The sequence below is a fragment of the Alternaria hordeiaustralica genome, assembly GCF_023758085.1.
Source record: "Alternaria hordeiaustralica strain BMP 2776 chromosome Unknown scaffold_8, whole genome shotgun sequence".
Taxonomy (NCBI): Eukaryota; Fungi; Ascomycota; class Dothideomycetes; order Pleosporales; family Pleosporaceae; genus Alternaria; species Alternaria hordeiaustralica.
In genome coordinates, this window is record NW_026056780.1 from 945,889 (window position 1) to 956,570 (window position 10,682).

Consider the following 10,682-nt stretch of genomic DNA (forward strand, 5'->3'; position numbering starts at 1 on the left):
GAGTTTGGGGCTTTGCCTATACTGTTCGAACAACGCGTAGATGTTTCGTAAGATCCTCCTGCTACCTCCCACCGGTGAAGAGTGTACGTACTGAGCAATGTGTGGCTTCGTCAACTGCAAGATACTGTTCGTATCAAATGCACATCCTTATTATGAGGTATGGAAACTAGCGCAAACGTCTCTCGCAAAGCCACATGGCAGAGGCTCCGAACCGTACGATGTGAGAGGACAATCTGCCGGGCTGTTGGGGGCAAATCGGAATCAAGCCATGTGTGAAGTAACCCGGGGAAACTTGCTCAGCCTTACGTATATTAACCCAGCTCCCCGGTTATGGAGGACGGGAGCAATTGTTGGGTTTCGAACGGTCTGGGACTTCTTCGCGTTGTGGTCCCGCTGGTCTAGACCTGATGGCTTGGGATGTGGTACAGATGACGAGTAAGTTTGCTGTCTGAAGCCAACGAGTTTTGACGAAGGTAACGGTCGTGTCCGGGCCGCACCCCAAATGGAATAGTCTGTGAGCCAACTTCCACAGCGAACGGTGTTGCGTCATCTTATAACCGTATTCGTTCGCAAGCGTCGATGCGGATAATGCTCCGAGCATACGCGCATCGACACTGGAAGCGATCCGAGAGGCTCGGCATCTGGGTAGAAAATGTTCATGGAACGTACTCAGTATGTCGGCTGAGGTTGTGGACGTCACGTTAAAGGCGCCTGACGTAGAACGTTGAAGTCAGAACACGTGGCTGCACGTGGGGCAGTAACACAAGCTCCTAGCAGTGAAAATGTGAAGCGAGGAGGTCAAGATCGATAAGACAACAAGACGTGATGTGATGTAAGTGTGATATGCTTTTATTGATGAACGCCGGACCAACCCACCTGGGTACAGGTCATAAAATGCTACCCAAAACGCCAATATGTATGCAAGGGGTATCGCTGAATGCAAAAAGAAAACGTGCCTCCCAACCTTCATGATCATGCAATCGTTTTCATGCAGTCATCATCATGTGTGTCCGTCATCAGTACCCGTGGCCTGCCACTGGACAGTTCAGTGTGTGTGTAACAAAAGAAAATACAGTAAAAGAATCAGAGCAGACGTGGCTTTCCACCATCTATAGTCCCCTGAACTTGGCACCATTCCGATGGTAGATGCTGTGCACTGCGCGAGGAGTGATAGCTGGGGGAGCGACTGCTGGGGGAGCGGGCGGAGTAGCAACAGGCGCTGTTGGAGCAGGCGCTGTGACAGTGACCATGACGGTGTCAGTGACAGTGACAACGCCGTCGTTGCCGGCTGGTGGTGTTGGTGCAGCACCGGGGCGACCGGAGAGTGTGGGAATCTCCATAGTAGCACTGGAGGCTGCGGAGTTGCTGGGAGATGGCAGCTGGGCGGTAGAAGAGGGTATGATGGCAGAGATCGGAGGAGCGTTGCTGGGGGCTGGGGGTGCAGCGCTTGGAACGGGAACAGCGCTAGTGGTGACTGGAGCTGTAGGACCCGCGGGCGGAGTGCTGTTGGTGGGGAAAGGAGCGTCGCCACCAGAGCCGGAACCGCCACCTGGGATTGAGATCTCGGATGTGACTGGGCCGTATTCGCGCTTGAACGGTGAGTCGGTGAAAAGAGCAGTCCGAGACTTGAAGTCAGGGTGGGCAGTAGTGACGCCATCCTGTTGCAGCATCTGGAACTTCGCCATCGCTTCAGGAGCTTCAGCTGCCATGGCAACATCGGCGGATGCGGCGTCGATATCCATACATGTAGTGAAGTACTCATCCTTGCCTTCTTTGGGAAAGCCAGCTCGACCAGGCATCGATGCCCATTGCCAGACCCAGTACAAGGTGTAGGCTTTGCTGAGTTCCATGGTATCTGGAAGCTTGACATCTGTCTCGCAGTACATGACTGTGTTCGAAGGCCCGCTTTGAGGTGAGCCCATCGCATAGGCTGGAGAAAACTGTTCGCGTTCTTTGGCTTTTGGCGAACCGTTGTTTAGATAGCATCGTCCGTCATCGTAATCGGTCATGGCTAGCAGGACTCCACGCTTGTCGCCACCTTGGCCATCTTTTGTCCATTGCAGTACATCAACAAGCTTGTCGTCAGGCTTTGGTTCCTTGGTTCCGTAGACGAAGATCGTGCCACCCTTTTCGGGCTTTTCGGGGTTGGTGTCTGCGCTCGTGACATGTCCATTCTCTTGATATCGTATAGCGACGTAGCCACCCGGTGGAGATCTGAGACGAGGGAACTTATCGGCGTTTGCTTGCTTTTGTTCGCGTTGGGCGGGTGGGCAGACCATGTCGTCCTTGTTGATATAGGCCCTGCCTTCGTTCACGCGGTAGGACATGGCGTCACCCGAGCCAGGAGCATTGCTGCCTCGGTCGACGAATCCCCGCGGATATCCATATTGGCCGACGTAGTTGCCTTTGTCGTCGATGTTCCGAAGTTGCTCGCCCCAGCTGTGGCCCATGGCCGCAGGAAAGGCCATGAGCGCGGCGACGAGCGTTTTCCGTATGCTAGGCATTTTGATGTGTGTGTAGTGTCGAAAGTGAATCTTGCCCTGCAAGAAAAGGTGTGGGATAGTCGGTGCCGGATGTCTTATCAGTACTGGCGATACGTATATCCTGACGTGAGTGTTGTTGTCGAAAGCGGGACAGCTGGGAATTGGTGTACAGGAAATTATATCGTGACGAAAAGTGAAGTATCGGCTTGGCGGGCACTGTGAGTGGTCGCTCCGTCAATAGTCGTGTGACTCAATCCGTCTTCACCTCGCACGTAACGATGCTATTGTTCAATGACAATAGTACCGGACCTTGTGAACGACGCACTGCGCGCTCTAGGCTACAAGAAGATAAGAAATGCAAGAGAAGAAGTGAAGACGCACAAACCGGATGTGAACACAAACTGCAATATCACCCGGCCATGGCCCTTTATTCAGGTGGGTGAAGGTGGTGAGACAGACGCTGTTGAGCGTTGTAAAATCTCCGGCCTAGAAGGGAAGAAGCGACAGGAGCCAATAGAGAAGGAGACACACGAGGTGTCGAAACACAGCGCCACTCCACGCGACGCCGCACGCAAGCTTTCGAGCCTGACTGTATGGGTGTAGGATGTGCGTTTCAACGCTGGCCGATGCTGTAGCCGCCAGCCATGGCTTTCCCGTCCCGCAGCGTGGTCGCGGCGTAGCGCGCTCTTGCTGCAGCCTCCCGTACTCTCCGGCGCGAAGATCGGCGTCTGTTAGTCGGTAGTTGGCAATACATGTGCATGGCAGGGCTACGCTAGCCATCCTCAGACATCAGAGGGGCCGTTGAGTGTCAGAGGACCGTGTGCCGTTGATCTACAACACAACGACGGAAGCTAGGCATCATCTAGATCGATGCGATGAAAGTGGAGATGAAATAACGATAGATAATGAGAGCCAGTGATTGCGATATTGTGAAGCTTTCTGCATCGCCCATCGTGAACCCACAAGCGTGACGTAAGAAACCGCGCAAAGTGCACGCAAAGTGGATGACAAAATCATCGAAGTGCCAGAGCGAGCCTGGAACGACCCCACGACAGGTGAATGTGTGCCGGTGCAGCGCTTCGAGAAGGAAGGTGAACCCGCAAGCGACGGGTGGTGGGGTGAAGGTAGTTTGGTGGAGGCTCCACGTTGTTTCAGGTCAGAGCGCACGCGTGCGTTGATTGGTCATCGACCGCCACGCTAGGCTTCAACCTAGGAAATAGAGATATCGCGTGATTGGCGCGCATCTCTCCATTTCACGATGCCCGCCAGCTAGCCATTTCCCACGACCAGATTGACGCCCATCCAGTCTCTATATTTGACAAGCGAGATTCCAGACACCTGGCCAGCTTTATGCGCCTTTTTCTTTTCCGATGCCGAGCACAGGCCGCGAGATGAGATGTTTATCGCAGTACCTCTCATCCAAACAGGCACGCTCCTATCGCTCCCTCGTGTTTCATCGATAAGGGAAAACGGCGGGGCGCGGAACAGCCCTGAGGCATAGCAAACGGCATCAACGGGGGCCTGGCCAGCATCCCCGCCTGTCAAAACGGCTCGCAGATTACAGGAACCAAACCCGAGGCTAACCACGTCGGATGTCCTTAGCAGGTGACCTCGTGCGGTGGCTACCCAAACCTAAAGGCCGAGATGTGTCTTCTGGAAGGTGCCATTTCATCTCTCACAATGTCCTTACATCTTGAAATGTTATTGCAAACACGTCTCGACATTGGGGTTTCGAGGTTAGCCATGGAAGGTATGCCAGGTGGTGCCGGTTGGTGTCGTCGCTTTCTGGGTACAGTGGCAAATTGATGTGGGTAGCATCTTCACACGTTGGCGTTGAGACTATCTACAACTTGATCAAATATGCTCACGCAAACAACCATCTGCTGTCTTAGCCGTCAATGTGCAATAGCTTAGAATGGCTGATTGAGTGATAGGCATAACCGACGTGAAGAGCTCGTCCATCACAACGACAACATCATATAAGCACTCCAAGAAGATGATCTAGCGGTAACAAGCTGCTGTCAAGACCAACAATACACTACTGCCACGCTCGGAAACATATCACAAGCCGAAACTGCGATTATATCTCGCCCGAACTGCCTGCTTTCACTACTTGAACATGTGCCAATACACACTCGTCGTCTACACATGCGCTCATACATCCCGCAAAGGAACCTTTTGGTGTCCAGCAAGCCTCAAGTCGTCACCAAACCGCTTTGGACTCTGCAGCCGCGCGCAGTCGAATATCATCGAAGTGCGGTACGAAGAAGCTTGCAATGCGTGTCTACTGAGAGAGCATCAGGAAGCAAGGGCGAACGAAGTTGAGATACGGAGAGATGAGGGCAGACAGTAAAGTCACGGGGAGTAGTGAGTGAGGAAAAAGGAGCATCCTTAATCGAGCTAGCGTTCTTTAGCAATCTATGGTGCACTCTGAATACTTATCTTTGCAACCTCAACGTTCTCACTACCTACTTCTCCCAACATTACCATCTATCGGACAAACCATTATACCACTAAATCATCCAAATCCACAACAATGGCATCAAACTCCCCCTTATCCCCGCTAGAGTGGCTCGGCGCGATGCTGTAAGTTCTGAGTGTCTGTAGTGCAATTGAGGCATATACTGACTATGTGTAGTAAGGAGGCCTATGCAGCCTAGCGGTCAGCGGAAAACGAACTCGACGAAGTTAAGCGCCAGCTTCGTATCGCCTAGGACACTATCGCAGCGCAGAAGCAGGAACTCGTAACGTCGAGGCAAGACCTGGAATTGGCGAAGGCGGAGACGAAAAATGTGAGAGACCTATTGGTAAGGCTAATGGCAAGGAGTACTGAGAACGCGCAGCATTTCCAACAGCTGGCATTCCAAAAGGCTACGCAGCAAATCCAGACTTATGGATTTCCGCAAGGCTAAAATCCGCAGGCATACCGCACTTAGCTCGCGCAGCACTATTTCCGCCGATTGATCTAGTCTTAGCAGCAAGGTTAACAGCAGCGTGAGAATGAAGGATAGTGAACTGTGAGTAGGATGAAAGCTATTGAACATGATGTAGGCCGCTAACATGTTTAGTGCCGTTAAGGCACGCATTGCGAGCAAGAGGAAACGAAACAACCTGTACAATGCAATGGGTTAAGGGGACTGTTTACACGGGAGCAATGAAGAGTGCGGCGAAGTAGGCAGTAACCGTCCAAAACATTTCACAGCATCACGATAATGCTCTGCATGCATTCAAGTCCCTTCTCGCTCCATCACCCCCGTGACATGTGATTCTTTTGCATCGTTCACATGAGCTCTTGCATAGTTTGATAACTACACTGTGCACGAGCTCTTCCCACTTACTCCCCTACCTCACTACCACCCAACAGCCGGTAATAAGCACCGCACCCCTCCAACATAGGCCATGCCAACTCTCAATATCAAACCAGAAAACTGTATATGCGCTGCGACCATCCACTCTTTCTCCTGCCACTGCCACAGACATAGCTACACTATCACTTGCCCAGGATCAGCTCGTCATCATCGCCCAGCAATCGTAGGCGTCGAGCTACATTTGAAGCCGTGCGACACGTGCGCGGAGAGACTGGAGGATGTAGAGAGAGCGTGGCGTGAGAGGCGAGGGATTTGTCCATATAAGGATGTTGAGACGAAGGAGGAGTTAGAGGTAGAAGAAGCAGAGACTCCAGCCTCAGAGGAGTACGAGGATGCGGTTTCGATCATGACTGAACATTGAAAGAGCATCGCATGCCAGGAAAAGACCTGACACGCAAGTACAGCAAGAAACGCAATATTGACCCAGAAGTCTACATCCCGTCAAAAACTTGTAAACTTTCGGTTTGATGCCGATGTAGACTCTAGGGTGTTTAGTTTCCTTGTATGGCGTGAGAGGTGTGTGTGGGCACGCCAATGCAGTGTCGTCGGCAACCCATGGTACCGCGTCGCGAATCGCGCGCACATTACCAATGTATGCTTCAGACCCTGAGAGATCTTGCACAACCTCACAACACTCTCGCTTTTGATCAACGATGTATATCTCCCGAGCTCAGTTTCAGTGACCGCACCTCTACTGAACAAGCGCAGTACTTCCTCACCCGGATCATCGCCAATTACGAGTGTCGCAATGCTGCACTTTGTAACCACTCGTCGTACGCTTGACGTGGTTCCGCGCTACGAGATACCGACAAAGACTCGCTTCGCGGTCTACTGCTTTTTATCGCTACATTCGGTATTCTACTTTCAGATGCGACCTCTACGTGAGGAAACCATCGCCGCAGGATTTCTCTGGTTCACGATTCCCTTACATTTACTCTGGATGACGTTTCCCCTATTCTTCGCCCTAAGGTTCTATGCTGAGAACGACTCCTCTATCGATCCCAACGATCATCTTCCAAGATACGTAGACCCGAGTCCTCCCACATCATACAAAATACTACTTTCAATGACGCTTGTCCACCTCGGTCAGATCGCAATCTGGACACAAACCTACCTCGGCACGCCTCCCCCCTTCCCCAAAGACATCCGCGCACTCGTCCAAGAATGCACGCTCCACTTCGCAATGTCCTTCTGGGTACTCTCGGAGTGTGAGTATATGCGCGCATACTGGCATTCTCGCCTCCAAGAGCGACCCTTCAATCTCATCACATTTCTCCAATCTATCCCCCGAGCCAATTTCGACCTTACTTTCCTCGTATCACGAGATTGTTGCAGTTACCGGAGTACGCCACCGAGGGATGGGCGGACATCTATGGAAGCTCTCTGTCGAGCTCTGCTTGACTTTTTCGACATCATGGCTTTTACGTGGGTGGTCCTGGTCTGTCTTCTTTACCCTGTCAAGCGCTTCGCGAATCCCGGTCCTAATGGCGATACTTTCTCAATAGCAAACAGATGTTTTGGAGTGTTCTTTGCACCGCGGTCGGACTGGTTTATCTTGCTTGATATTGCACTCCAGCGTCCGGTCCGACTAGTAAACAGGATGCTGTTCGAATCGGCTGTTAATGGTGTCAAAAGAAGTCTGGATTGGTGGAAGCGGCGTGGTCTACATGGGAGGGCTGATGGAAGCGACTTCGGGGATACAAGTGATGTATCCGCATTGTACATCCCTCGTACCGACTGGTCTGACCTCTGGGTGAACAGCAAAGAGATTGCCTGGTGGGCTGTATCTCGACAGCTCTACGAAACGCCCTGGAACGACTGAGATACCTTGAATCACAATGAACCACCCCGAACGATTCTCCTCTCAGCCTCGCGGAAGCTCTATCGTTTTTTGGCATACTTAGGTATCGCCGCCGACGTCACGCCGAATCGCGTACCTTCGTTAGATACAAAGACGATAGCGAAGACTCCAGTATGAGCAGCTGCAAGACCTGCATTGCGATTATATACTGTGTTACTCAGCCGCGTCGTGCCTGCGTTGTAGAACCAGCACATTCAACAAATGATGAGCAGCTGCAAGTGACTGTGGAAAGATACGAGCCAAATAAAAAGGCTCTGGTCAATACATGAAGTGCCTTCGGTGTTACACAAGGAGCAGGCTGAGCTTTGGGCCGAGACCTCGAGGAGGGTTAATCAAGAGGAAGGCGAATGGAAGAAGGAGGTGGAACGCGTCGCCTCGGGGATAAGATACTCGTGGTGGTTGCTTTCGTCATGGAAGGTCGCCGTAGTCGCCCCTTCCTCGTTCGGTCAGGTTGGTCAAATTGTTCACGATAGTACGTAGGATAGCAGGCGCGCTGGGTCTACAAAGGCCATAACTGCGCCATTGAAGGGCCGCAAGTAGCGAGGGTCTCGAAATGATCTGTAATGATGCTGTAAATCTATTATTGATGTCGAATCGTAAGCATGCGAAAGAAAAAGTGAAGGTGGCGTTTCTCGAGCATTCCTTGGCGCTCTCCGCTTTGTCAGCGCTAGCGTCCGCGACATTCAGCCTAGCTCCAAGCTCCGCGCATCGCGACATTTTCCCAACACCGCGCGCGCGACGACCTCACACACCACGCCATCGCCGTCGACCTCCCCAACGCCGTCGCGAACCTACCACTACCCAGACTACTATTACGAACAACCTTCACCATGGCCAACTACCTCGCCTCCATCTTCGGAACGGAGCAAGACAAAGTCAACTGCTCCTTCTACTACAAGATCGGCGCGTGCCGCCACGGCGACCGCTGCTCGCGCAAACACGTCAAGCCCTCGTACTCGCAGACGATCCTGCTGCCGAACCTCTACCAGAACCCCGCGTACGACCCCAAGAACAAGATGAACCCGCAGCAGATGCAGATGCACTTTGATGCGTTTTACGAGGATATCTGGTGCGAGCTGTGCCAGTACGGGCTTGTGGAAGAGCTGGTAGTATGTGACAACAACAATGATCGTGCGTTCCCCCCACACTCATACCTTTACTCCCTTTGATTAGAAGAAGCTGCTAACGCAACCTACAGACCTCATCGGCAACGTCTACGTCCGCTTCAAGTACGAAGAAGACGCGCAAAAAGCGTGCGACGCGCTCAACTCGCGCTGGTACGCCGGCCGCCCCATCTACTGCGAACTGTCGCCCGTGACCGATTTCCGCGAGGCCTGCTGTCGCCTCAACAGCGGCGAGGGCTGTGTCCGCGGCGGCTTCTGCAATTTCATCCATCGCAAGGAACCGAGTGCCGAGTTGGACCGCGAGTTGGATATGTGCACGCGCAAGTGGTTGAAGGAGAGGGGCCGGGATGCCAGGAGTATGAGCAGGAGTCCTACGCCGCCTGCGACGAAGAGCCGGTTTTAGGAAGATTTGGTGGCCGGGAGGATAAGGATGGGGCAGGGTTGAGGAGGAATGAGTGTGAAAGGAGTTTTGGCGTTGTGCATGCTCGCGCTTTTGGGACTGAGATATCCGTTGCGGGCATGGCGTTGCAGATTGACATTTGTATTATAGGCTGGGGACTATGCTAAAGTGAGTGATGCGCTGGACTAGATACACAAAAGCAATCTGTCGGTTCACATCAATCTGTTCGTCTGCCTGGATGAACTCCGTGAGCCATGCGTAATGGTTAATGGAACTGACCATCAAAGATGTGCACTTCAGTCGCTATGTTCAGATGTTTCTTGTAAGTCACGTAGGCGCAATATTGTGAATGTTCTCGAGGAAAAGAAGCAGATATCGCATTGGTGGCCATGTAAGGCCTGGTATCATCTGAAATATAAACATCGAAAGGAAAGAAACCGCGGATAGCAGCAACGAGCATCCAAGTGCTCAAAACACCAGCCCAGTCCAACCCCCAGCCAAAAAGACATTAAACGCCCCATACACCCCGTCTATCCCAAAACACACTCATATATACACCATCCCTTCATCCCTTCATTCCTCCCATCCCCCTTCATACTCAAATAATCTTATGCTGTTTCAAAATAATAATCGTAACAACCACACCCGCAACAAGCAGCAAGAAACATATCCAAAAACACCAGCAAATCCACGTCCTTTGCTTGGCCTTTCTCTGCTGACCGGCCAACCAACTATCTCTATGTGACGCGTCAGCCGTGATGGTCGTGGTAAAGTGGAAGCGCGATGAAGGGCGTCCGGAGAGGTGGCTCAGTGAGAGGGTGGAGAGATTGGGGGTGCGGAAAAAGGAGTGGGGGCGCGAGGAGGAAGATGGGTGTGGGTGTGTGGGGGATGAGGGGAGAGGGGAGAAGGGCGGTTGGTAGGCGTTTTGCGTGGTGGTGGAGGGGAGCTCTTGGATGGAGATGGAGGGGCGGAGTAGGGGTTTTGTTGACGGCGTTTTCTGCAGCTTCGATCTCGGCCTCTCTTTCTTTTTATCCATCTCCTTCTCCTTCTCCGCCGTTTGCGTATTTATTCCGCCCGAAAAGATCTCCGCTGATAGTGGTGACAACGGATTCGAAGCGGCGTAGGACGACCGTGTGGATTGCAGTTGGACCATGGGCGGGGATGTGATGGGTAGGTGTGTTTGGGAAGTGGGGGATCCGAGGGGAGGGGATAGGGAACTGCTGACGTACGATTGCTTGAGGCCCTGGGTTTGCGTGGTTTTTTCCAAGTCGTCTTGGTGGACGGCTACGCTGAAGCGTTTCCAGAATTGGGGGTCGCGGACCATTTTGTGTGGTGTGTGGGTGGACTAAGTAGCGAGGGTACGTAGGAGATGGCGAGTTGTTGTGATATGCTGAGCATGTATGTGTGAGGTGGCGATGGAAGTAGCGGTTGTGGTAGTAGTGACTT

At 52.5% G+C, this 10,682-nt stretch overlaps 2 protein-coding genes across 2 annotated transcripts; one reads left to right on the top strand and one right to left on the bottom strand.

The window, feature by feature from the left end:
* Positions 1 to 1,109: 1,109 nt before the first annotated feature.
* Positions 1,110 to 2,504, bottom strand: J4E84_005172 (uncharacterized protein; the record flags this gene model as incomplete). Its single annotated transcript, XM_049387769.1, has 1 exon — positions 1,110 to 2,504. The coding sequence occupies one exon, from the start codon at positions 2,502 to 2,504 to the stop codon at positions 1,110 to 1,112; it is 1,395 nt and encodes a 464-aa protein (XP_049244747.1).
* A 6,038-nt stretch (positions 2,505 to 8,542) lies between these two features.
* On the top strand, positions 8,543 to 9,239 carry J4E84_005173 (uncharacterized protein; the record flags this gene model as incomplete). The annotated part of the gene is made up of 2 exons (XM_049387770.1): positions 8,543 to 8,843; positions 8,911 to 9,239. 2 exons carry the CDS (start codon positions 8,543 to 8,545, stop codon positions 9,237 to 9,239), a joined length of 630 nt encoding a protein of 209 aa, XP_049244748.1.
* Positions 9,240 to 10,682: the final 1,443 nt, after the last annotated feature.